General features: G+C 41.3%; 2 protein-coding genes across 2 annotated transcripts; both read right to left on the bottom strand.

The window, feature by feature from the left end:
* Nucleotides 1-114: 114 nt before the first annotated feature.
* On the bottom strand, nt 115-7,850 carry LOC118120367 (acetylcholine receptor subunit alpha). The gene is made up of 9 exons (XM_035175210.2): nt 7,598-7,850; nt 6,558-6,700; nt 6,420-6,464; nt 5,639-5,748; nt 5,013-5,208; nt 3,444-3,681; nt 1,059-1,282; nt 587-823; nt 115-501 (listed from the first exon to the last, which is right to left on the bottom strand). The coding sequence occupies exons 1-9, from the start codon at nt 7,638-7,640 to the stop codon at nt 373-375; spliced, it is 1,365 nt and encodes a 454-aa protein (XP_035031101.1). The 5' UTR covers nt 7,641-7,850; the 3' UTR covers nt 115-372.
* A 4,719-nt stretch (nt 7,851-12,569) lies between these two features.
* On the bottom strand, nt 12,570-21,865 carry chn1 (chimerin 1). Its single transcript, XM_035175214.1, has 7 exons — nt 21,200-21,865; nt 19,591-19,675; nt 16,505-16,678; nt 15,075-15,152; nt 14,239-14,376; nt 13,464-13,569; nt 12,570-12,942 (listed from the first exon to the last, which is right to left on the bottom strand). The coding sequence occupies exons 1-7, from the start codon at nt 21,449-21,451 to the stop codon at nt 12,771-12,773; spliced, it is 1,005 nt and encodes a 334-aa protein (XP_035031105.1). The 5' UTR covers nt 21,452-21,865; the 3' UTR covers nt 12,570-12,770.
* Between the last annotated feature and the right edge of the window lie 2,805 nt (nt 21,866-24,670).

Genomic DNA, 24,670 nt, shown 5'->3' on the forward strand with positions numbered 1-24,670 from the left:
GAAGTAAAGTCCTGCCTCTACTAATAGGTGATTATGATGGGAAAAAATGTGCTCAGTAACAATTTTGTCAGGAAAGTGGGTTTGGCAGCAGTCACTAATCAAGAATGCATTTCATCCTGAAAATGGACTAAGTCATTTTATTAAGTTGTTCCCTAAAAGTATGTCTAGGGGAAAAAAACATTGTAACTAATTAAACATTTAAATCGTACACATATATTATATGCATTGACAAAAAGAAGAAAAACAACACTTTTTGTACATGGACAAAAGATCCATTCATCAAATACCAGAGAACAGAACACAAACAAAGGTGTTGTTTCTCACTGAGCAAGAAAACTGGTCATTGGTTAAACAGGAAAAACTTGAGAGCCTTCAGAGCATGCTCAGCTCGATGAGACGTCCCGCAAACACTCCCAACGTGCCGATGAGACACACGGCCATGAAGACGCACAGCAGAATATGATCCAACACCATGGCCACAAACTTCCACTCCTCAGCAGCCTGGAAAGAACAGGGACAACATGTCAATACACACAAAGCTGCACTCATACATTAGAGATGTTTTCTGTGTGGGACAATTCATCACATTGTTGGATTCCTCATCTGATTTCATGGTTTCTGCGATGTACTTGACCCCTTCGATGGCGCTGTGGACGTCGGGGTTCTTGGTGATGGGCGACTGGTAGGGAACAGAAGTAGTCTGGTTGCCAGAGATGTCGGAGATGTCCATGTCGGCACCGTAGATGCTTTTATTCTGTTTTTCTTTGCCCGGGCGCTTCATCGTTGAAAAGAACATAATGTTGGGGATAGTTTCAATAAAAACCTGCCAGGAAAAAAAAAAGACAAAGGATAAACACATTTGTCAAGGAGTGTACAGCATCAGAGCATTTGGATCTACGTCAATCTGTTTTTGTACCACTAGATGGCGATGTAATGCAATGGGTAAAAATGGTTAGGACTAGTTTTCCAAGGCTTGGAAATGTGATGGATTCATTTGTTGTTGTTCAGCTCTCCAGTCAAAATGATCAGTCATCAATCTCGTTCCTAGCTGAACTCACCTTGCGGACCCAGTCTGGCATCGTGTGGGTGCTCGGGGAGCGGTGGTGGGTGTTGATGACAATGACAGTGATGATGATGGAGGCGATGACGAAGACCATGGTGAAGAGCATGTACTTCCCAATGAGCGGCACAGCACTGGAGGTGGAGGGGATCAGCTCCACAATGACCAGCAGGAACACAGTCAGAGACAGCAGGACGGAGATGCTGAGAGTCATCTTCTCCCCTGGGAGACACAGCAAAGCATCTCTGTTAACATCATAACCGGATAATGTTTCTTATCAGGGACTCTAAAAATCCTATATATCATTATAATAAATAATCATCACATTATATTCAAAAATGAAACATTTCTTCAGCTGCCCTGGTCACAACTTGATTTTGAGGGTCACAGGGCAAAAAGATTGGAAACTCAGAAATGTATTATATTGTTCAATAAAATGTGACCTTATTGATTCTGGCCTCGCTGTATTGGCTTCCTGTTTGTGTTTGGATCGATTTTAAGATTTTATTGATGTCTGGTAGTTCTCAGAGCCCGACTAGTGACTAAAGGGGATCATGCTTTTTGCTCCCAAATTCTGGAACGACTTACCAGCTGAGATCAGACATGCTACATCTGTTCCTGCTTTTTAATCGCCTCTTAAAACACTCTTAAAAGGTTTTCATCCCTATATGAATTTTATTTGATTGTTTTACTATCTTAAATAAAAAGCTTTCATTGAATGAAGAATTGTATTTTATTGTATTTATCTTTTCTATTTTCTTGTTCCCTTGTTTTATCCTTTAGTGACACACTTTATAACGTTTGCGAAAAATCCAATACATTAAAAGCTTATTCTAATTCTTATTCTTATTCTTATTCTTATTCTTATTCTTATTCTTATTCTTATTCTTATTCAATAAGACATTCTGTGTGTTTCTTTGCAGCGTCTGAGCTTGAAACGACATTTTGAAGTAATTGTGAAAATGGAGTAGAAAATGTGGAGCAGGCACATCAAACAGTATTCTCAGTTTTCTCAGGGCGCCTCCAACATCCAATCTCATTATTACGCTGCCACATGGGAGAGCTGTTTACACGAGCCTGGTTTATATGAGTATGGTACATACAATATATACTTTCCCCGACATTCAATAAGTCCACCTCTAAAAACACAATAACGGCACTGTGCACCTACACAAGCAAATCATGTTTAAAAAATGAGAGGCTACTTCTTTTTTTTTCACCTGACCAACAATAGAGGAAGTAAACAGATTCTGACACCATTTCACACAAGTAAAAGGAGAGACATGTTGTTTTTGTTGCTCGGTAAGAGCTGTTATCCCTGAGAGAGTTTCTTTTGGCACAAGCTTCTCCTTCAGCTGTACACCATCCTGTCAGCGGCCATATCAGAAACAGGGATCAAGTGATGTATTATACATTAAAGCAAAGGCCTGCTTCTCAGACATGACAGCACAGAGGGACACTGGGTAATGAGGCAGACCTGCACACTGGGAACACGGCCAGATGTGCACACGAGCGGTGCAGTTCCTGTTGCAGCCAGTGTAAATACAACTGAGACTGACGGGCTCCATTAAAGACGAGGATTTGTAGAACATGTTATCAGTGAGTATCAAGAGCACATGGATAATAAAGAAATGAGCCACCACTGAGGTTTACAGGGGATTGTATGTAGATTATATTACCTTGGTTAGGGCTCGCAGTTTCTCTGTTTTTAGTGTTTGTGCTAAACTAAGCCAACTGTCTGTTAGACGTGGTGTCAATCCTCCTAAAACTCTTGCTTTCATAGAACATCTTCCCTTGAGTTCTTGTAAACAACTGGAGAATGTAAAGCCAAATCAAGCACAGCCTGGTTATATCAGATGTTACATAACCTGTATCTCATGAACTGGAAAATAAAGAAATAAATTGCTGCAGAATGAGTAACTGGCTCGGAGACAATGAGATTTACAAGCAATAGATGCAATTTATGACATCCAGCAAAAATCTGAGAAAATGAACTGTGTGTGCATATGAAGACATAAGCTATGTAAAATCAACAAAGAGAGAGAGAGCTGTGCCTTATATAGTATTGTCTATTCAGGAAGGAGGATGATGGACAGTTTAATCCCATTTGACCCTTTATGGGTATGTTATTATGACTTTCTCCAAGGAGGTTATGCTTTTGTCTGTTTATTTGTATGTTGGTTTGTTTGTAAGCAAAAATACACAAAAAGTGTACAACGAATGACCACTCAACCTGGTGGAAGGATGTGGTACGGGTCAGGGAAGAAGCCATAACATGTTTGTGCAGATCTGGGAGACGTAATGTCATAATCGCACTACCAATCGATAACTTAATTTCCCTGTGAAAGAAAACAAAGTTGAAACAGCAGGTTTGTCAACATACCAGAGTCAGTGGGAAGGTAGAAGACGAGGCCGGTCAGGAAGGAGAAGAGCATGCAGGGGATGATGACGTTGACGATGAAGTACAGAGGGAGCCGCAGCATGAGGAAGTGGTAGGTGATGTCCAGGTAAGGCGTGTCTGGGCAGCAGGCATAGTAGACCCAGTGCTTCCAGCTCCGGAAATCCTTCATCACCCACTCTCCACTTTCCATAAAGTTACTCAGGTCTGGGCGATCACTGTCCTGATAAATAGAAACAATAAACAGGGCGAATTAAGGATGATTCTTTAACGTTCAAGTTGGCTGCTTTCCTCTTTTAAAAAAATTAATAATTTCTACTGTTTATAATCTTGTAACCTGTAGATTTGATTGCACTAATCTCTCTGTAAAATGCTAAAGAGATTATATTTGTTGGTTGCGCCTGGTGATGGTTCCCTTAAGCTGGTTTTGTACTCTGACTTGTGTGTGGGTTCAAAGGGTTGTTTAATAGGGAAATGGAAACTGTGTTTGTTGTGTGTCTACATCCCACACTCCCTGATGAAGGATTGAGATATTGTGGCATCATGTTAAACCATTGGTTTTTCACAATACACTATTTTAACGGGTAAAAGAATAGTTAGACATAATGAGAAATACACTCATTGTGTCTTTTGCTCGGAAATAGGTGAGAAGATTGATACCACTCAGTTGCTACAGTTACAAGATGGTTAGCCTAGTTTAGCTTAACAACAGGTAAAAGGTAACCTGCCTCGGTCCAATGGTAAATAAAAGACATGTTTCCCCACAAAACTGGAATTTGTTGTTTTTACATGTTGGTTATTTAAAAAATGCAAAGTGTTTTCTGAAAACGTTCAGGTGGGGGGTGGTGCCTGTGTAGAACATGCAGGAGGCAGGACATGATGTATTTCTTCTTGTTTATAGCATCAACACCGACGCCAGCGGGAACCAAAAGCACTCGGATCTCTTTCTCTTTCTATGTTGACATCTTGATCTGAATCCTCTACGTGTAGGCAATGGCCCCTTCTTTTCCATCCTGAGATATTTGTGTTCTTTTAGTTATTTTTTTCTTTTTCAGTTTCGGGTCTGTTACTTGTTAGAAACATACCAACACTCACACTGATTCGCTCAATCCGACACTTTGTGCACATTTTACAGCTAAGGCAGGAACAGCTAATAGGCTGCTGTATTTAGCCTCATGAGGGTTTTAGGAGGGTTTAGCCATCTCAGTTGTATATTTTGCCCCCTCTGTTTAATAGACCTGTTTAGGTGACGCCCTATGATGTTGACAGCGATTTGTTAATTAATTCAGAAAAATTGTGCTTTAGTGCCACTTCTTATTTGAATGCTTTTTTTTATTTTATTTTGAAACAGTAGCCTTCTTTTGCATTCATTTAGCATTTCAAGGGTATTGGATTGTTAAATCGATGATTAAAATGTTAGGCTCAGCTTCAATCAGTTTAAATGACAGATATGAGAGTGGTGTGAATCCTCTCATCTATATCACCAGAATGATAATATGTGTGTTTCCCAACATGTAGAGCTACTCCCTTTGAGACATGTGTGACGGGAATTACAGGATTGACGACGACCAGGTTTCCATCGTAGGTCCAGGTTCCCAGCTTCATGCTGCAGTTCTGAAGGTCAAAGGGGAAGTGCAGCACGATGATTTCACAGTAGCTCTTGAAGATGGCAGGTGGGTTCCACGTGATCTTCCCGGTGTACTCCAGCAGCACTTTGGTCTCGTGAACGATGGCAAAGTCACCGTCAGCACTGCGGGCACAGAGAGACGCAGGCAGCATCATCAACATGGGGGGAGGGCAGTAAGTTAAATGTTAACGTAGGGGGACATATCAGTGCCGGAGGGTGGGCTGCCGCTGCTGTCACACTGCCCAGCCAACCAGCGCTCAGGATGGCACAAGTTGTTGTGGCAGTGGAGCTAGTTGTCAGGGAAAAACAGCAGTGTGTAAGATGCAGCATATGGTGTGGGGAAGGAGGGTGATGGGGGGGTGCAATACAGAGGCCAGATTTAGCCTGATGAAATCCGAGCTTCCACACGCTCCATGCTGGAGCCTAGGAAAGTGTGATTCAGGAACATTGCTGACAGGTGGGCTGATTGTTTGGATGCTTCTGGTCACGTAAAGCTTACAGTACAAAAACAAAGAGCTACAGGACATGGATCAAATATAGCCCGATGACATACTTGTTGTAGAGGACCAGGTCAGGCCGCCAAATGTCTTTGGAGGGAACTCTGATCTTTTTGATGCCACCGTAATCCTCCGGTTTCCACTGCAAGTTCACATCTTTCCATTGCTGAGAAAACACAAGCAGAGCAATAGATAGTACATCAGTAATCACAATCATTATTATTTTATTGAAGCAAATACGAGCTGAAAACATCATATACACTTAGATACAACAAGTGGGGACATATTCTTTAGAGAAGATTATAATTTAATTTAAAATAGGGTTTATCCTAAATATCATCTGTGACCTTTTCAAAGTCAACGAAGAATGATGCAGCTCATATCTTTTATCATAATCTTACTAAACGTTACTGATTTAGTTTGAACATCAGTTCAAGCTTGTCTCTTCATACCAAAAGTCTTCATGAGGAGAAATAAAAACATCAGTGGAGCAGATGAGCAGGACGCGCGACTTTGACTTCAGCCTTGATAGATTAGATGGCACCAAAAAAATGTAATGCATTTGAACGCAATAAATCAAAAAGCTCAATATTGTGGTTAGACCTGAGTTTTGCTCTTTATTTTCAATTGTCATGACTCAGTATTTCTTTGTAACTCTTCAAGTCTATGTTGAGCATAACAAAAAATATAAATGTCTAGGCATTGATTAATAGTTAGAAGCATAATCATGCATTTTTGACTTTCTCACCCATTTTCATTAGTACATAATTAAGGCTATCTGTGATATAAATGTGATATAATAATGATGCATAGAAAAAAAGAACATATTAATCGAACCTGTTTCAGTCTCACGTTGCTGCTTACGATCTGGTTGACCTCGTCCTGTGGGTGCAGAGGAACGTATTCAGACAGTTGATGTGACAGTGAATCTTAATAATGCATGAGGGTTGATATGAGTGTGACACGAGTCCTCACCACGCTGATGAGCTGGATGAGCTGGAGGCCCACAGTAACAACCACCGGGTCCTTGAAGTGGTTGACAGGACGGACAACCTTATTGTATCCGGTGAAGAGAATCTTAACTAGATTTGTCTCATCAGTGGAGCACCAGGCAGCACCTAAAACAAACAACACACGACACATACAGGTGTTCAGATATAGTGGCTATTTGTTTTGGCAGCATTTGGATAGTGAAATGACTTATTTGGGGGGAGAAGGCGTGTGACACTTCAAGGACCCTCCTGAGTGTGTTGGAAAAAAACTTGTGCTGTGCCAAAGTAGAATATTCCTTTAAGAACATGTGATACTTGAGGTGAGTTAAGTTACCATGAGCTGAAAATAGATGTGATAGTGATAGTGTCATACTACAAGTGTATGACGTCTGTGTGTGTGTGTGTGTGTGTGTGTGTGTGTGTGTGTGTGTGTGAACTGCATTCAAGCACATGTTCACAAACATGTATACTGTCGTTAAAATGCACCGTGTGTATATATAACCATGTCTATTCACTGTGTTGGGTCTGGAGTCTAAATTTGGCTACACTGCATTCAAACATGTGAAGGCCCCCCAGTAAAGGCGACGTTAATAGAGATATCCTCTCCGCAGCATATTCGTCACAAGCTAGAGCAGGATCCTCTTACAATTTTCAGCTGACCTTGAAACGAAGGTCATTTTACAGCGACATGTTGTCTGAGCGGTTGAATTCTCCAGTCGTTTAACTTGCTCAACTAAGGAATCGCCTGAACATAATTCTGCAGGTGACTTCATCATGTGGAGACCAACAGGCAAAATTGGCTCATTAGTTATGTTTGTTGAATTGGATCAGCTTACAATGACCCGGGAGCAGTTTCATCGATCACAATTAATAAAGAGAAGGGTTAGTATTTTCTTTTCTAACTTTTTCTAACTTAACTTTACTTGAAACACGAGAGCTAATTCAAATCTAAATGCATATGTTTATACAGGTTATCAACACACATTTTAAGTTTTAAAGTTTTTCTGTAAGTTAGGTTCTTACCTGCTAGAATGAGCAGATGAAAAATGAAAAACCCAGTATTCATCCTTGCCACTAAATCCAAAAGCACGATCCGACTTCAACACGCTGTCCGTTGATCACCTGAGAATTAAAAAAGGTTCGACCCACCTAAAACATTCCTTCAGCACTGGCAACTGACTTAATGTACAACCGCCAGACCCTCCACTGGCAACCTTGATGTTATTGTGTGGCAGCGGATGTGAGTGACTGGCTACGAATGCTTGTCATTTGAGAGGGTCACATACTTTGTCATCTGTTATAAGATCAACATGCCAGAGTAATCCAGCACTGAAATATCCCATCGTGAACTTGACCACTCACTGCCGTCAGTTCCTCTTGTATTAGGAATTAAAGACTTATGCTTCAGATTTGAACGTCCAAATATAATTTTTAGACTCTTTAAAAAGTCTTTCCAATTATATGACATATTTACAGCTGTGGATTTTAAGCCTAAATTTAAAAATAAACCCCTTTCAAGTTCATTTTTTCACCTGGAAATAGTGGTTGACAGAATTATTTCATACCAATGTCTATTTAGTAGCTGTTGGAGCATATCACATGACCTCCATTAATACTAAATGTACAATGAACATTTATATTGTCTATTACTCAGAATTGAGATTTTCTAATTTCCTACAACCCTTAAGATTTAATGGATAAGTCAAAATGTAACTATATGGTGGCCTACTCCTACAAGATTAAAAAGCAATAAACACATTCATTATTAGTTGTTTGGAAGTTCTACTGGGGAAAAAAGGATTTCTCTCTTGAAGCCGTTTTCATTTCCTGTAACTGTACTGTAAATTAGATGTATGTATGAACAGTATGAATTTGTGTGTACCTGTTTGTTTAAGATATATTCATGTGTATTTGTAAAAGTGTCCATGAAACAAAAATCCCTAAACACTAAAATTAGATTTAAGTCAAGTAGGATGAGATAAATTTAACAAACCTCGATTCCTAGAATTTAAATGAAGATGAATGGCAATTGGATGAGAGAGAAAAGCAGGAAAATGTGTTTATTATATGTTTTTGTTGAATATGTAATATTTTTGTTTGATTATTCGATAAAACATTTTTTGGGGGGAATTGTCTGTATGTTTAAGAATGATAACAATTTAATTTAAGTCCCACATTCAGCATAAATAAGACCCTAATGAAACATTTAATAAATGTTTGAAAGACTATTATATAATTGTGAGCAGCTATAAGGACATTTTAAATTATGTGTGTCCCTATATTGTCAATTATTATCTGTTTATACAGCTTCACAGGCTGCTTGGATATAATTTTATTATATAAGGCTTGTTAAATGTTTATAAAAGGACAAAGTAAAGTGTTACCAGAAAATATATAATGCAGTTATATCTTACGATGAATATTTTGAAATGACTTTCACACTGTCTCTCACATCCAATTGCCGACCTGAGAATGAATAATAAAATGATGTTAGATAACATCAGATATTCAAACGTTCTTTTGTATCCATGGGGCCAGGTGTTACACCCATGCCCCCCCCTTGGCTCTGTTCTACCCCACCCCGTCAGGCCCGTGACGGGTCAGGCAACTCAATTTCCTCACATCCCCAATCCGCTCAATCAGCCAGTCACTCAACCACAGGCCTCATTCATCTCACTTAGAGAAAAATGACCATTTTGGCAACGTCTGAATTAAGAGAGATTCGTCTCAAACCTCCCACCTCTCGCTCCCTCCCCAGTCACCTGAGTTTACACCATGTAAGCACCTCTAGCAGTCTCTTACTCAAAGCTGTGTGTTTATATCTGCCCTGCAAGTGATTAAATTCTCATTGAATGTGGATGAAAGAGTTGATGTGATATCTGCAGGCGCTGGATTAAAACTGGACAACACACTATGCCTTTATAAAGATTAAGAGGATTAGAGTTTTCACATAAAAGGTTATGATGTGTGTTGAGTTACAAATACCACATGATATAAATCCCAATATAAATACAGAAATGTTGAGTACACTGCGTATTATTCCTTGAATTAGAAAATCCTATATTATATTATCCTATATTCATCATTTTGAACACTTAAACTATATATGAAGAGTCAGTGTTGCTGTATTTAATGTAATGGAAATATGTCTGCTTTTTTTTTTAAAATGCACTGTTTACAGTAAATGTTATGCTTGTACGAACGTAAGTCTTATGTGAAATGAAATAACTGTGATTATTTCAAGCTTTTGTTGGCAAGCAAACACAATAAATGTTTCCATTTCTACCACTTCACATGGCTGAGTTGAATATTTTCTTTATATTTCAACAGTACAAAATGTATTCAGCTCAGCTGTTTGCAGAGAGGAAAGCATCACCAGCCAGTCAAGAGAGAAAGGTCACTTAGCTCATGGATCACAGCCTTTCAGATTTACTCTCATTACTGTGAATAAGGCACATCCACCGCATCATACATTTTGTGACCATTAATTCACCGAGGTTTTATCACAGATAGAAAGCTCGATAGCTTCATTGGCGCAGTTTACCCCCTTTTCACTCAATACCTGATGTAGATGAATGCATGATATATTTAAAATGGCCGATAATGGAGGGGGAGGCTAAACGGTTGGATGAAAATCCAATTTTGCCACACAATCACCAGAGACAAGTCTGAATTCAGCGAACATTAACTCAGTGTGATGTGGTCACACAGCCCAAGTGATTAAATGTCAAGAAGTGATTGCGACTCAGATGCTTTGTGGGGAAATTGAAGCACAAAAACCTAAATGCTGGGGGTCGCTCAACGTGAAGCTACAGACAACACGGTATAGAAAAAACTAAATATATCTCTGTCCATGATAATTCTATATAAACACTCATATGTCCAAATTCACTGCTGAGAAAAAAATGGGATTTAATACAAAATGTTGTATATGATAAACATACAATCCAAACTAATCAAATTGAGCTTGAACAGTGTGCAGCAGGGATCATGTAATACGCCACTGATGGCTGTGCGTGGCTGCTTTATGGAAATTGCCTGGAAAGACATAACCTTTGGGTAATTAAACCTAAAATGCATAAATTTGATGTGACATTGTTTGCACATACATCCAGTAATTAACAGTCTCCCCAGTGCTACAGTGCTGCTGCCTCAGGTATTGTGGGTTTGTTTTTAATCACACACTGAATCAGTGTGACTGATGTGTTGTCGGGGGGGCTTGTGTACAATCACATGACGTGTGGCTTTTGGGCACAACCTGTCATTATGAATATGCAGAACTCAAGGACTATCACTCTTATCTGTCACGGCCATTTTGTGGCCATAGAAAAATATGTTGCTCATGTCAATTTTCTAAAACTACAATAGTTATTTTATATGTTTATATATTTCATTTTTATTTAAAGCATAAGGCTAAGGCTGAGTATGTGTTGTGTCTGTCAGCAATTCCCATATAAGGACCAAAACCGACAACATGTCTTTATACTTTACAGCTTCCCTGCACAGCCGATATTACAAAATCCCAAGTTTTCATTTGTGTTGTTGTTTTTGAACCAGCTGGTCAACAACTGAGTATATATGTAGTCCTATTTACACACTCATAGATTCAACTGCCATTGTTATACTGTATAACAAAAATAACCTCTAGCTTCACTGCACAGACAATATTTGTTGTGAGGTAAATTTAGTATTGGTTTTGGTCTTTCACACGATTTCTCCAAGAATATAAAATATTGCCAGACTCACCTTTATTAAAATAAAAACATATTGAAATAAACTGACTTCATAGGCAGCATTACACCTGCATCACTGCATCATCATATCTGGACAGAGTCTATTTGTACATGACTGTTGTTTACCAAATATGATATATGACATTCAAAAACTAAATTAGATATCAATAATATAAACAATAGAATAAATTATCATTTAAAATTTGAAGGCGGTTGCCAGATTGATGGAACACAGATATATATACATATACATGGGGCTTTTTTTCCCTTCAGGAGTTGGTGTCGACCAAAATCTGATTGGACATATTGGACTCACAATTTCCAAGTGGCAAGAAACTTTAAACATGCAGCTTGTTTCTGCTGCAGCCAAGTGGCCATCAAAAATAACGAATGCAGGTTTTCAGTTCAGACGACTCAGTAAGCATTTGATTTTGTCAGAGTAAGGTTTAATAAATTAAAGTGATCATGCACAAGTTGTTTATAAAAAACATTACATTAAAAAAATTAAATTCACAAATAATGCTGTTTATAACAGAAATGTTACAATCAGGCAAAAGTACCAGTGTGTACTCAGTAACAGGAAAGGCTCATTCAACTAAGCACTGCAGGTTACATAGAAACAGGAGATAAAAAAATACAGCATCATAGAAATTACCCCAGAACATTTTTTTTTTACATCCAGCTATGCAACGTTTCACAGAAATAACTGCGCAGAGGCAGATGGGAATGTGAACTAAAACTTCTACAAAATCAGACAAAAGCAAAATCACAGCGCTACTCGATGTTTAACACATGCTGGGTCACCACTACAATGCAACAAAGACCTCGCACCATGCATGCTGGTCTGTCAGCTTCTGAAAAATCCCCCGACAAAAATGGGGAGACAAAGAGTACGTACAAGTGTCAGGTTCATCATCCACGCCCAGCACAGGGGAGGACAGATGTTGGGTCAGCACTAGTCCATACACAGGGCATTAAAAAAAGGTATCAATAGATGTAAAACCATAGACTGTATTTAAAGATGGATGATGTGTCTCCACTTCGCCGCCATTATCCAGAAGTGAAGCCAAAATGTCCCGAATACAAACGCTGCCATCTTGTGCATTTTGAGCCAGAGTCTGCAGGGTGGTAATCGTGAGTCAGTCTCAGTTGTCAATCAATACATTTAATCCCGTTGTTATAGCTTCAAATAACAAATTAAAATAAAAAATAGAGAGAGAGAACATCTATTTCAGATATTTTTAGTTAATCCATGTCCCATCCACTAACATGGATGAAGCGGGATATATGACCAACACTGCAGCCAGCCATCAGGTGGCGATCGAGGCGCTTTGGCTTCACTTTTGGGAAGCCATCTTGTCCTCCATCTTAATATACAGTCTATGTGTAATACAAACAGTAATCAAGTCTTTATACACAAAAGAATGATTAGAGGGCTGTTGTATAAAAGTCCTGATCTGTGTTCAGAAGAGCACGTCTTCGTTTTTAATGAGCGTCTCCACCACCTGTCTCTGGTAGCGGATGTCGTTGAGCGCTGTGATGGCGTCCAGGTCCGCTGCGCTCATGAGGGTGGGAGCGAAAACAATGGCGAGGTTCTCTGCGTTCATCAGGTTGAATTTCTCATTCTGCGTCACCCTGCAAATATGAATACGAGTTAGAAACTTACACCAATTCTGGAAAGGAGTTCTAAGGACTGTATGAATATTAATTGTTGAGGTCATTTTGGAACATTATTGAAGGAGGTTGTAATACTATGTTGTAATACTCAACCAAATTCCATGAAATTTTGTGGGGGGGGTGAGGCATGACCCAAGAAGCAACATTACATTTTGGGGCAGATTTAGATGTGGGGAAGGATCCAGGAATGCTTTCACCAATTTCCCAGTGAATAATGCATGAATATATAAAACAATAGGTATATAAAGGGGACTGGTATCTATAAGTGTGCAATTTGGTGCGTTTTGATTGGTCTATTGGGCCTTGGCAGTATGTGCTCTTCTGAGTGCTATTCTAACTTTACCGTTGATCTACTTTCTGTTTAGATGTAGAATATAATGAAGGTGCTGTAGAATAGTGATAAATGACAAAAACTAAAAACCAACCACATTTTCTTAAACCCCTCCCTCTTATCATTTTCACACAGTCCCTAAGCTCACCTTTTTAAATGTGCCATGAGGTACTTGAGAGTTTCGCTGTGCGATGGCGGCAGCAGAGCCAGAGCCTCGCGGAAAGCCTCCAGCTTCTTTTCTGGGTCTGTGAGCTCTGGGAAACCGAAAAGAGAAAGCTGTTAGAGAGAGAGGCAAGACTACACTCTCCGACCTCAGAGGACGCAATCAGAAATCAATGCAGTTATCTCCTGTGGGTGTAATAAAAGCCATTAGTCACTGAGTGGAAGTCTGAAGAAGCCAAGCTGCTTGATAGAGTTTATGCAAATTAGCCCTCTGCTCTCGAGTCTCTGGTTGTACTCACTTTAGCCGTTTTCAGACATGAACACCGGAATTTCTTTTATTGCATTTCACATATGAAGAAAGCAGCAAGAAATTGTTCTGGTCGGACGTGAAGGAGGCAGGACGTGACTTATATATGCTTATGTGGAAATAATGTATTTTTGTTTACATCACATCGACGTTGGAATCGTCCCTCATCACCAAACGCTCTCAAATCTCACTGTCTTTCCAAGTTGTCATCTTCGTCAGTGTCTTCTGCGTGTATGGTACCTCTGTTTGGTGTCTGTCGCATGTTAGAAACATCGTCAACGCGCCCATTCACTAGCGGTGAATGCTCCTGACAATATCCTGCTTTATTCTCACATGGGCTCACGCAGACATTTTACTTGGGGGCTGACAGGTAAAGTCACGCAAAACATCAAAGACTAACACACTAACAACAGAAAAGGTGCGTTTCTGGCTAATTTGCCAGGTTGAGACTCACTGGCAGCCTCGATGAACCTGGGGTAGGCGTCGTACGAGACGACGGGAACGGGCAAATCCCTCAGGTACAGTTTGAGTGCACCCGTGATGATATTGATGTCTTCATAGGCGTTCACTGAGATGTCTGTCTTCTCGCCATCTGTGAGGATGTGAGAGGGAGTAGGGAAGATGAGGAGAAAAAAATTGTCACACTTAAAGTGGCTCACATCAGCACTTTCACATCACAGTGTGAATTGAGGAATGTGAAAATATATCTACTCTCACTCTGTATTTTGTATTTTTTGCAGAGTAGCTGCTATCATCCGCCTGGCCTGTTTTATTCTGACTTCCCCTCGGTTATGCATGCTTTCCGGAGCAGGCCATGGCCTACTTGTGCTGGCAGACTGAACATCACAGTGCTGTGAGCTGGAATGACATTCTGTCATGGATGATATCCCACATGCGGATCTGGCTAAGAGTTTATCCCACTGCTGCAGGATTTTCTTACAGTTAAAATTCATACTGCATTTGGCCGAGACAGGCTCGTTCTCACTTAGACTACTACTGAATCCCAACCCACCCGAGGAGTCTTTTTTTCACAGCTGCGTTTGAGGGAGTGAGAGTACGTCCAGGGTTTGTATCTCCTCAAGTCACCTCTGCCTGCCACTGAAACCCTGCGTGAGAGTGTCATGTCAGGATTGGATCTGCTCTCCCAGATGGACACTAATCCTTCACTAATGTGTCACTTTTTCATTAATCTGAAATGTTCTGTGTCCGTTAACATATCCACGCACGCAACGTCAATCGTCGGGTTGTTGTTGTGAGCTGACAGAAATCTATAACACAAGGGAGACGTACCTTTGTCGAATGCCATCTTGACTTCCTCCACTGAATCGCTAAATCCAGATATCCTGTAGAGGCCTTCAGACTTCAGCCCTTGAGGAACAAACAAGAAATAAACAACCTTTCAGACCTCGTCAGGGCTGTCAACGGGTAATGTAGAAAAATTCACCTGCACACATCGCCTTGGGTCATTTAGGGAAATGCCATTAAACGCTCTTAAATATGCATACGAAATTAAGGATAAAATGTCCACAATGTCACACAAAGGAACATCATGGGCAGATGCAAATAGTTTTCTGCATCACTGGGCAAAATAATAAAGACATAAATCAAACTTAGCCACAGATGTACATATATTAGAGGGGAGACAATGAGGGAGCGATGAGTTTCCTACATAGCTGAATGATTTAAATGAAATACAATCAACAAAGGCAGCAGGAAACGGACTAATGTATTCCTCATTACAGGTTCACAATTACCAGCAAACTCATCAGTCCTCCCAGTCAACCCCCCGACGACCCCCACCAAAAAACATTTAGTCAGTTATAATAAAATATGGCTTTTAACACTTCCACCTGCCCAGTAAATATTTTTTATCTTTTACTGTAACTTAAACGAAACCAGTTTTATAACAAGCATAATAAATACAGTGATAAAGATTTTTAAAACTTATTTTCATATACGTTTTGAAGGGATTGGAAAAAATATATGTTGAAGTGATTAAATACAAAACTATTACATTTTCTAAAAATACACAATTGTATAATAACTTTATATAAGTTTAAAATCGGCTTGTTCAAAAAGGACCGGTTAAGTTCAGACACCAAGGTTGAGATAAACATTTTAAACTTGAACATTCAGAAAACTATGTATAAACAGTCAGGCCTCTGTCTGTCGGAGGTCACAGGGTTCCGTTCTGTCAGTCACATGATCTCCAAAAAAGGAGTTTAGTCGAGAGAAAATATCAATTTGTGAAAAATAGCAACATTTCTTTGAAATGCTAGAAATAATAGCCAGTAAGAGACAATAGAAGTAAATTATTTAAATGCTTTAAATTCATTGACATTTTACTCTCAACATAAAGTATTAGTGTGATTAAATTTCACCATCACTGTGAGTATTCAGTTCCCTATAAGATTATTATTGTTCTTTGCTTCTATAATTCCTCCTCATCAGTTGCAGCATTTCAACTAAAGCCCCTCAGTGAAAAGCCATTTAGCACATTACAGTAAATCAGAGTGTAGTTTTAAAGCTGTTAGGGCTTGAAATTAATTATATTACTATTTTAACTTAACTGCATTTATCAAAGTTTCAAACTGTATTTGAAACAAACATCAAACAGACACACACACACACACACACACACACACACACACACACACACACACACACACACACACACACACACACACACACACACACACACACAAGTGTCCTGAACAAACCTCTGGACTCGATCTCTCGTATGCACATGTCCACCACCATGGGCCGCGCTGTGTTATAAGCCTTGACCAGGGTGGTGAGGTCACAGCTGTAGACTTTACGGATGTGTCTCAGGTCGGGCTTGCAGTCATCGGGGACCAGAGAGGAGCATTGTTTGTGGACGTTCAAACCACAATCTACAAAGAGAGACAGATGCAGCAGATTGAGTTCATGACTGTCTGCGGGTGAAAATTTGTCAACCAGAAAATAGAGTCAACAGAATGATTTTGTTGGGTTTAGTCATTAAATCTCACGGCTGCAGACTATTATGTAAATTCTAATTCAATATCAGGTTCATTTGGACTTGGTTGGGTGCTTTCGTGTGTGTGTTTTGGCTTGAAGAACAGAGTTAATTCCCCTGATCAATACTTGGCGCTTGAATGTCACGAGACCACTGGAGAGAGCTTTCTCTCCACCATGCGTGTGACCTTGGAGTCACCTTGAGCACTGGATAGATCCAAAGTCACCTCGAGAGGGCTATTTACTAATCACAGATATCAAAAATAGTCCAAAAGGATCATAATTAACCAGATGACAAGACAGTAATCTTGTTATTTATTTTCCTACTTTGAATAGCAGGCGAAAGAATTTAACAATTACGAGATAACCCAGTGAGGAAATTCAGTTTTCAACAATTTTTCACAACTATTAGAAATGTAAGTTATATATATTAAATTCTTTAAGTAGCGCTTTAGTCTTGATGTCATGTGTAAGTGTCCCACACTGTGTTTTGTCTTTAGACACAGTGGACAGGGCCCGAGGCTCCGCTGTACCAGGGCAGGATTCACCTTGTGGGGAACAGAGAAGCCTGTGGAGAGCAGATGCACGGGGAAGACTGCAGCTCTGCTTTGTAACAGAGATGCATGCAGGGAATTAGAGGAACAGTGGAAACGCTGTGGCCTGGAGGAGGGACAGTGAGCACCGCTGCGCACGCTCTATTCTTCTCCAGATCCAAGCTCACTCACAATGGCAGTGGAAGCAGCAATAGAGGCGCTGCGGGCTACACTAGACCTAGTTTCCCAGACTAAAATGGGGCAGCTCTTCAAGCTCTTAGATCTTTTGAGCTCTCTCCAAATTCTGAACCGTTTTTTTTTTTGTTGAACAAATGCCATGTGCGGTTTGATTCCAAAACCGTTAACAAAAACACATTTTGACCCCTTATAAGAAGTGATACTTTTCGACATTGAATAAAAATCGCCAAGAATCCATTGCCTGTGCAGGACCTCAGACAATATCTAGATTAATATGGGTCCCAGGAGAAATTCAGGCGGCCTGCATTTATATTCACTGATGCAGAAATCTAATTACCTTAAGAGATGATTCTCTTAAGGATACGAGACAGGCAGTATAATAGAGGAGATCCTATCAGCACGCAGAAGTCTGCTGAGCTCCTGGCGTCCATGTGAGCTCACCGAAGGCCCTGTGGGTCCCAGGTGGGGCGGGTGAGGGTGAGACAGGGGCCCAAGGGACACCAGGAGACAGGGGGATGCTGCTTCACTGCACCATCAGCTGTGTCTGTGTTGCTATGGGGTTATTGGCGGCAGCTCTGTTTCGTGGAGGTGATGAGAAGAGGTTTAATGGTGGCTGGCTGCTAATCAACACATTATCGCTGTGTCTGAGTTACCAGTTGAAACCGGTCTCTCTCTGACAGGACCTGAAGACAAAGCACCACTCGTATTTTTGTTGGATGTTTTGTTTTTGGTTCCTTTTTCCTCCAAATATTTAAGTTAAATAGGGGTTGAGCTGCGTGACCCAGCTCTTTAGTTGAAGCCGCTGTGTTCTAATGTGTGTGGAAACGGAGCTCTTTCCCCACGCTCCGAGCTCTGCTCCTCATTAAAGAGACATGCCAGCTTTGTTTTCCTTCATGGGCATGATGGGACGAGGCTGGGGGGTGGACTCTGAGGAGGAAATGTGGCACAACAAGCTCAAGCAGAGGCTGGCTCTTTGGCACTCGGCCCAAAAAACAGTTCTCACATTCAAAAAGAAGAAAGGGGGGCGGCGGAAAAGGACTTTTTTTGGTATGCAAATTTGATCATCATGTGAGTCCTTGCTGGCCTAGATTCTGGGAGCTGTGGTCGAGTCTGAAGGAATGGTGGTCTGCCAGTGGAGGAAGCTGGGCTCCAAACATACGGGGCCCTTTATTTTGATTGTTGTCAGCTTTCAAAACCCTGACGTTAATAATTGATATCAGCGCTCCCTCAGATTTGTGTGACACACTTTGTTTCATCAATAAAACATCAAACACACATCAGACTGCATCATCGCTCTATTCTGGGAAGGGAGAGGAATTCTAACGATGGATACGACGAAATGAAAATCTCTGGTTGACACGAAAAGAGACTAATATAACAGGACCATTTCATTTTAGTCCCAGGACTGGATACGAGTATATTTAATCCATCACCCAATGTAAAGAAATATTTATAAAGGCTAAAAATTATTTTTGAGTGTAGTTGTATTTTTATTTTTTTATGCAATAAGGGGCTCATTGTTTGTGGAGCTCGTTTGCCATTCGTTCCTCAAATTAAAGAGACTGGAGCTTAAAAACTGTCTTCATATGCAAAGGGATTGTAATTAGCCGTATGTTGTGTGTGTGTGTGTTCATACTGCAGCAGATGTTTATCTGTAAAATGTATACAGCTTGTTATTGTCTGACGGATGCGAGAACTTGTTGCGAAAAAGAATAATGAACAATCCTATATAATCAGTCACCATCGCTCAAAACCCATTCTTCTGCGTGTTTGATCTACACCATTCACAAACCCCATGAAGAAAAAAGTGGGTCAAAAATAACACTCAGCCTAAACGTATCGGTTGCATCACAGCTATAGAGCCACCACGTCCCTCAGTCTATTATACAACCCATAATCCACAAAACACTGTTGGGATTTCGGATTAAAATGGAATAATCCAGCACCAGATGCACTAAAAACCAAGTAACCTATATACAGTCTAATGCTCACTTTGTACATGAGTGTAGGGAGGGAGTGTTGTGACATGATCGAGCAGTTTACATAAGACATGTGTTAACGTATAGAACATCACGTACCGGCACATTTGACCCCCTGGGCCATCAGTCCCCACATGAAGCTGGCACAGTGCTCGCACCAGTGAGGCCCTCGGAAGGTGTGGACCTACAAAGGAGAGGAGGACAGTGACAGACGTTAGTGATGAAGAGCGGCGTCAAAGCAGCGGGTAGTTTACTCGACAGACACCTCATCCTCCTCCTCCTCCTCCTCCTCACAACAGGCCCGAAGACCTGAAGGTGCTGCCATCTTAAATGAGGCGGAGGAAGAGGATTGTTGTTCTCACAGACCCTCAAACTGACAACACTGAGGCGGGTGACACCGAGCAGGAGGAGGCCAGGCCATTATGGCACAGTAGGGTTTTGACACTTGGTGGAAGTTGTCAGGGAAATTTTGCAATGGAGACAATAAGAGGAGCCGGGATGCTCGTGCAGAGCTGGGAGCCACCGCTCTCCGCCAGGTAACAACAGCTCAGCCAATCAGGGAGGCCTGTGGGAGCGAGAGCGAGCCACAGCTCCCCCAGTTCTTCTGCACGAAGTCAATAACAGATACAGGCAGAGGAGACATTTAGTATAGAACTGCTCTTTCTGTCGTCCACAACCCTGTACATGTGACCACTGTGTCAGGAAAAGTAATGATCAGTAATGAAAAGTAGTGATTTTCATGTTTACAGAATATAAACATATAAATCACATGTTTCATATCTCGTCAATTTGTTCTTTTTTCAATTTCATATGATCATATAATTATTCTTTATTCTGCTTTTGACCCATCGTGTCACGCATTTTTATAGGTAATAAAAATGTCTAAGTGTAGCTGGTTAGTGGATTCACTTAGAGTAATTAATATAAGAGGTTGGGATATAAAATGTAGGAGTCAAACTGAAGTGTTGCTTTATAGTGTTGAATAAAAGCCATTTCTGCATAATCCAATTTAATAATTCAAACAGGAGACACAACACACTACATATTTATGTCTCATGCTTTACCATATAGAGGATGGTAAAGCTCAGTATGTTTATCAATGTGTTTGACATGGAGCTCACTTTGGAAAGTTTTGAAGTTAAACGATCATCCATTCTATGTTATTAAAGTCTTATTCTACATTTATTATAATCTCACACACATGTAACACCCCTCCTCGGTTGTGGGAGCTTTAAAACACAGGAACTGTTGAAAAGAGCAACATTCAGCACTGTGAGGGAACAAAGCAGCAGAGAGAAACCAGTGAGCATCAGCAGTTTGAAAGCCTTGAAGGTAATATTTCACCCCCTGCTCTCCATCCCATTAACCAGCCAAACCAGGAGAGTCAGCGTGAGCCAAACAGGGATACACTCCTCCACTGTCTCCCCTCTCGCTCGGCCTAATCTGTCCATCTGCTGCTCAAAACTAACAGCAGTGGTCCACGGACCGCCCGACAGATTTTCTTTTGATGAAGGCTCACTGGACAGACCCAAACAGCTCTGTTTTTCAATCTCTCTTCCGCTCAGTAACACTCTCCCCCCCCTCTGGTTCCATCTACCTCAAGGGAAGCCTGAGCAGCAGCCCTCAGGCCCCACATGACGAAATTAAATGAAATATTTCTTGGAGATGCAACAGCTGACAAGAGTTCTTTGAGCGGATTCGGCCTCACCTTGAAGTTGTGGACTTTCTCCGATTTGGGTGACCGGTCGCTCTCCCTCAGTGTCGCTCTGCGCACCAGTGAGGTGAGCTGTGAATAGGCGAATAGTTTAAGTGGCTGCCAGAAAGCGGCTGGAGGTTTCTGTGGCCCCATCCTCATCCCCAGAGCAGCAGCCAGAATATCCTCCTGATTGGCCTCTCGCTTGGCCTTTTGCACCAGGGACTTCTCTTCCTTGTGAACCTCGTAGGACTCTCTGGATGGCATTCTGCTCCTGCTGCTGCTGTTGTTTTCCCCCAACCAGATGATGGAACAAACCCAGTAGAAAAGTAGGAAAGATGAAGCTCCTTGATCCTCAGAGCAAGTCTGTATCAAACGATATTACTTGCATTGTCCCAGTTAAACAGAGACATCACAGACAGCAATCTGGAGTCCAAAAAAGAAAAAGTAAAGCAGTGGTCCTTATTAAATCCTCTCGCAGCAGTGACAGTGGATCAAGTGGAGCCCTGTGTAGTAGGAGTGCCAGGTTTTATACAAAAGAGGTGCAGCCCTGGGTGCTCATGTGCTTCTCTGGGAATGTGTGTATGCAGATGAGCTGAGTGGCCGCGCTAATCCTCTCCTCCCTGTGCAGAGCTGATATTCTCCCTGGAACAGAGACGGCACAGTGTTGTGTACGGATGCTGCTGCCGGGGCAATCAGAGCGAGGGGGAGGAGCGCAGGGGCGGACCCTGTAGCAGTCACAGCAGATTAAACGCATCCCACCAGCCAATAGCAGCATGGATGCACTGGCTGTATGGTATCCACTATGCACCCCGCCCCCCACACGACCATCTCTATCAGATATCCAAGCCAGGGAGACGGGGTGGGGGGGTGGGGGCGCTGCATGGTTAGGATGAACTGAGAGTGGGATGATAATGAGCAATGAATGAGTCATGCATCAGGAGTGGGCTGCAGCCGGCAGGAACTTGCGACAGCATTGGGCCGTTGGAGAAAAGAGAGGGGAGCTATTTTCAAAATCATGTTGCCACAGAAACTGGTCGTGGCCGGGACCACAAAAGAGCGAGAAAGCCAAAGCACATAGCACCCATGGGAAAACGTGAGGTCATCCATATTAACCCACCTTTTCATACAGAGCGGTGCTCCAGCTTCCATTCAGATCAAATATATTATTTGATTTTCAGCATTAATCTGGATGAAAAAGAAAGAAAAAGTCATGAAATAACAAATAAAGAGAAACATAAAGGAACTCCTTAATAAAATGGAATATTGCATTTTAATCAAACCTTCCATGATTAAACAGTTTTATGCATTTATTCAACAACGAGAGTTTGAAATCACAGCGCTCCGCTTGAGAGGATGCATGTATATCTTTTATTTCTTAAAGGATTTTTCCTCCGTGTTTTTTCCAGATTATGTGGAACACTTTGAATTTTTCCTTTGTGTAGGAAACATGCTTTGTTGTCATGATGCCTGAACCAATAAACAATGTAAATATCGCCCCTAAAGGAATCACAACATTTCTTTCAGATATCATATATCATTCCGGTCAATCATTTGAAAAATCTATATTCAATGACACCAGCAATTAATCCCATCTTAAAAAAAATACATAAAATAAACAAGAGAGAATTTAGAAACAGAGGCTTTTTCTGTCTTTGTCTGAAGGTTCAGCTCCTTGATGTTCACACAAACCGAACGTTGTGTTATGTGTATGCAAATGAAGTATCAAATACAGCGTGGCACACGGCGATGTGGGAGAACGGATCCGCAACCTGCTTCTGCGTTTCACACTTCGAGTCAGATGTGATTATGCTCCCACGTCTCTGAGCCTGATTTAGACTCAGCTGTTAAAGTGCTGCTTCTCACCTTTATGGAGCGCAGCAGGAGACGAAGTGACTGTACCCGCTCGCCTTCAGGAATCAATGAGGAGAGATGCTGTAATGTGCTGCTGCCCGACCCTCAGCAGAGAGGTACCACAATGTATATGAACAGCGGCGGGGGGCTTTGAGCATCGTTGTACTTATGTAGAATGGCATTCACCAAACTGTGATGTCTGACAGGAACATGAAAGATGGGGAAACTTCCCGTGCAGCTTTGCTCTTCTCCTGCTCGGTGAAGAGTCTCTGCTCAGGAGGGCACCTGAGAGTGGTGGAGATAAAAGGACAATAAGAGCCTTTTATATGCACCGCTTCATCCGCTCAGACCCCGAGCACTTTAGAGGGGCTGGCTGAGGCCTAATTGTGTTGCCTGCTGTTAAGTGCAGAATGAGCGCCTGACTCCCAGGATGTGGTTTACTTTGAACGCAGCTCTAATTGACACTGATTGATTTGCTTGTTTCCCAAACATGTCCAGAGATGGGACCCTAGAGGACGGATGTATACGTGCGGTATCTCTTTACATCTCTGCAGCATCCATCTGTGTCCGGCCTGGACATCTGAGCTTATCTGAGAGTTTGGCTCCTGCCTCAAGTAGGGGTTGTTCAGTTCAGTCTTACTATTATAAACTTTTAAACTGATTTGACTCAGAAACTGGAACAAAGTCAGGCTACATCCACACTAGACTTTTAGAGTCAATAGAACGGAGAAGTTTGGAAACGCTGCTGGCCCCGTTTTACTTTGAAAAGTCCAGCGCTGCATTTGAATCTGGACGCACAGAAACGGTGATGTTTGGAAACGATGACATAGACACTCACAAACACTTCACTGATTCTTCAGGCTCAAATCAACTGGTCCAAATCCAGAAGAAAACTACCGGCACCAGTTTAGAACGCCACATAATCAATTACAAGTGTTACTGACTTTGTTGTCTTTGCTACTTCTTTGCTACAACTAACTGTAGTGCAGGTCAATTTTGCAATCTACAATGATACCACTACTTACATGCGGTGGAGATTTGCTATTATTCAAGCAATTCCTGTGTAGACCAGTATGCACATGCCCAGTGTGCGTTTTCAGGTATGGAGGGAGATTAAAACTGATACGGATTAAAACTGCTCGTGTGGACAGAGATTATTTATGTTTGAAAAAGCCTTCAAATTCAAAGTAAGAATGTAGCCTCCAAACTTTCACATTCTTTGTTTAAACTTTACTTCCCCCCCCCGTCCCTCCTTTGAGCCATTAAGCTGCTGAACATTGTGCTGACTATTTCTGTGGGTAAGGAAATGTTCCTCTAATGCACAGCTGACCCAGCACGGACATGAGGATCCATTAAGAGGACATTGGTACATATCCGCTCCGACTCTCGGGGCTACAATTTCTATTCCCGTCTCTCACATAACACACTTTGTTGGGGTTAAATAACGTCAGTTCACAGCTAACGCAAAACATCACAACAAGTTTCAGCGACGTTCGACACTAAAAGCCTCTGAATTGATGTCAAACCCTCCTGATCCATCGACTTCATCCTTCGGGAAAAGCAGAAAATCATTAAGTTACGTAACGTTACATACGCAGAATGTAGAGCAGGATGACGAGTGTGAGAGCGAGG

The sequence above is a fragment of the Hippoglossus stenolepis genome, chromosome 13, assembly GCF_022539355.2.
Source record: "Hippoglossus stenolepis isolate QCI-W04-F060 chromosome 13, HSTE1.2, whole genome shotgun sequence".
NCBI lineage: Eukaryota > Metazoa > Chordata > Actinopteri > Pleuronectiformes > Pleuronectidae > Hippoglossus > Hippoglossus stenolepis.

What these genes read in the sequence shown, in the direction of transcription:
- LOC118120367 (XM_035175210.2), bottom strand. Translation starts at nt 7,640, where the DNA reads ATGAATACTGGGTTTTTCATTTTTCATCTGCTCATTCTAGCAG. An exon ending in TCATCTGCTCATTCTAGCAG is followed by an intron (nt 6,701 to 7,597) that starts GTAAGAACCTAA and finishes TGTTTGTTTTAG; the next exon opens with GTGCTGCCTGGTGCTCCACT. An exon ending in CTACCTTCCCACTGACTCTG is followed by an intron (nt 1,283 to 3,443) that starts GTATGTTGACAA and finishes TGTGTCTCCCAG; the next exon opens with GGGAGAAGATGACTCTCAGC.
- chn1 (XM_035175214.1), bottom strand. Translation starts at nt 21,451, where the DNA reads ATGCCATCCAGAGAGTCCTACGAGGTTCACAAGGAAGAGAAGTCCCTG. An exon ending in CCAGGGGGTCAAATGTGCCG is followed by an intron (nt 16,679 to 19,590) that starts GTACGTGATGTT and finishes CTCTCTTTGTAG; the next exon opens with ATTGTGGTTTGAACGTCCAC. An exon ending in CAAGATGGCATTCGACAAAG is followed by an intron (nt 14,377 to 15,074) that starts GTACGTCTCCCT and finishes ACATCCTCACAG; the next exon opens with ATGGCGAGAAGACAGACATC.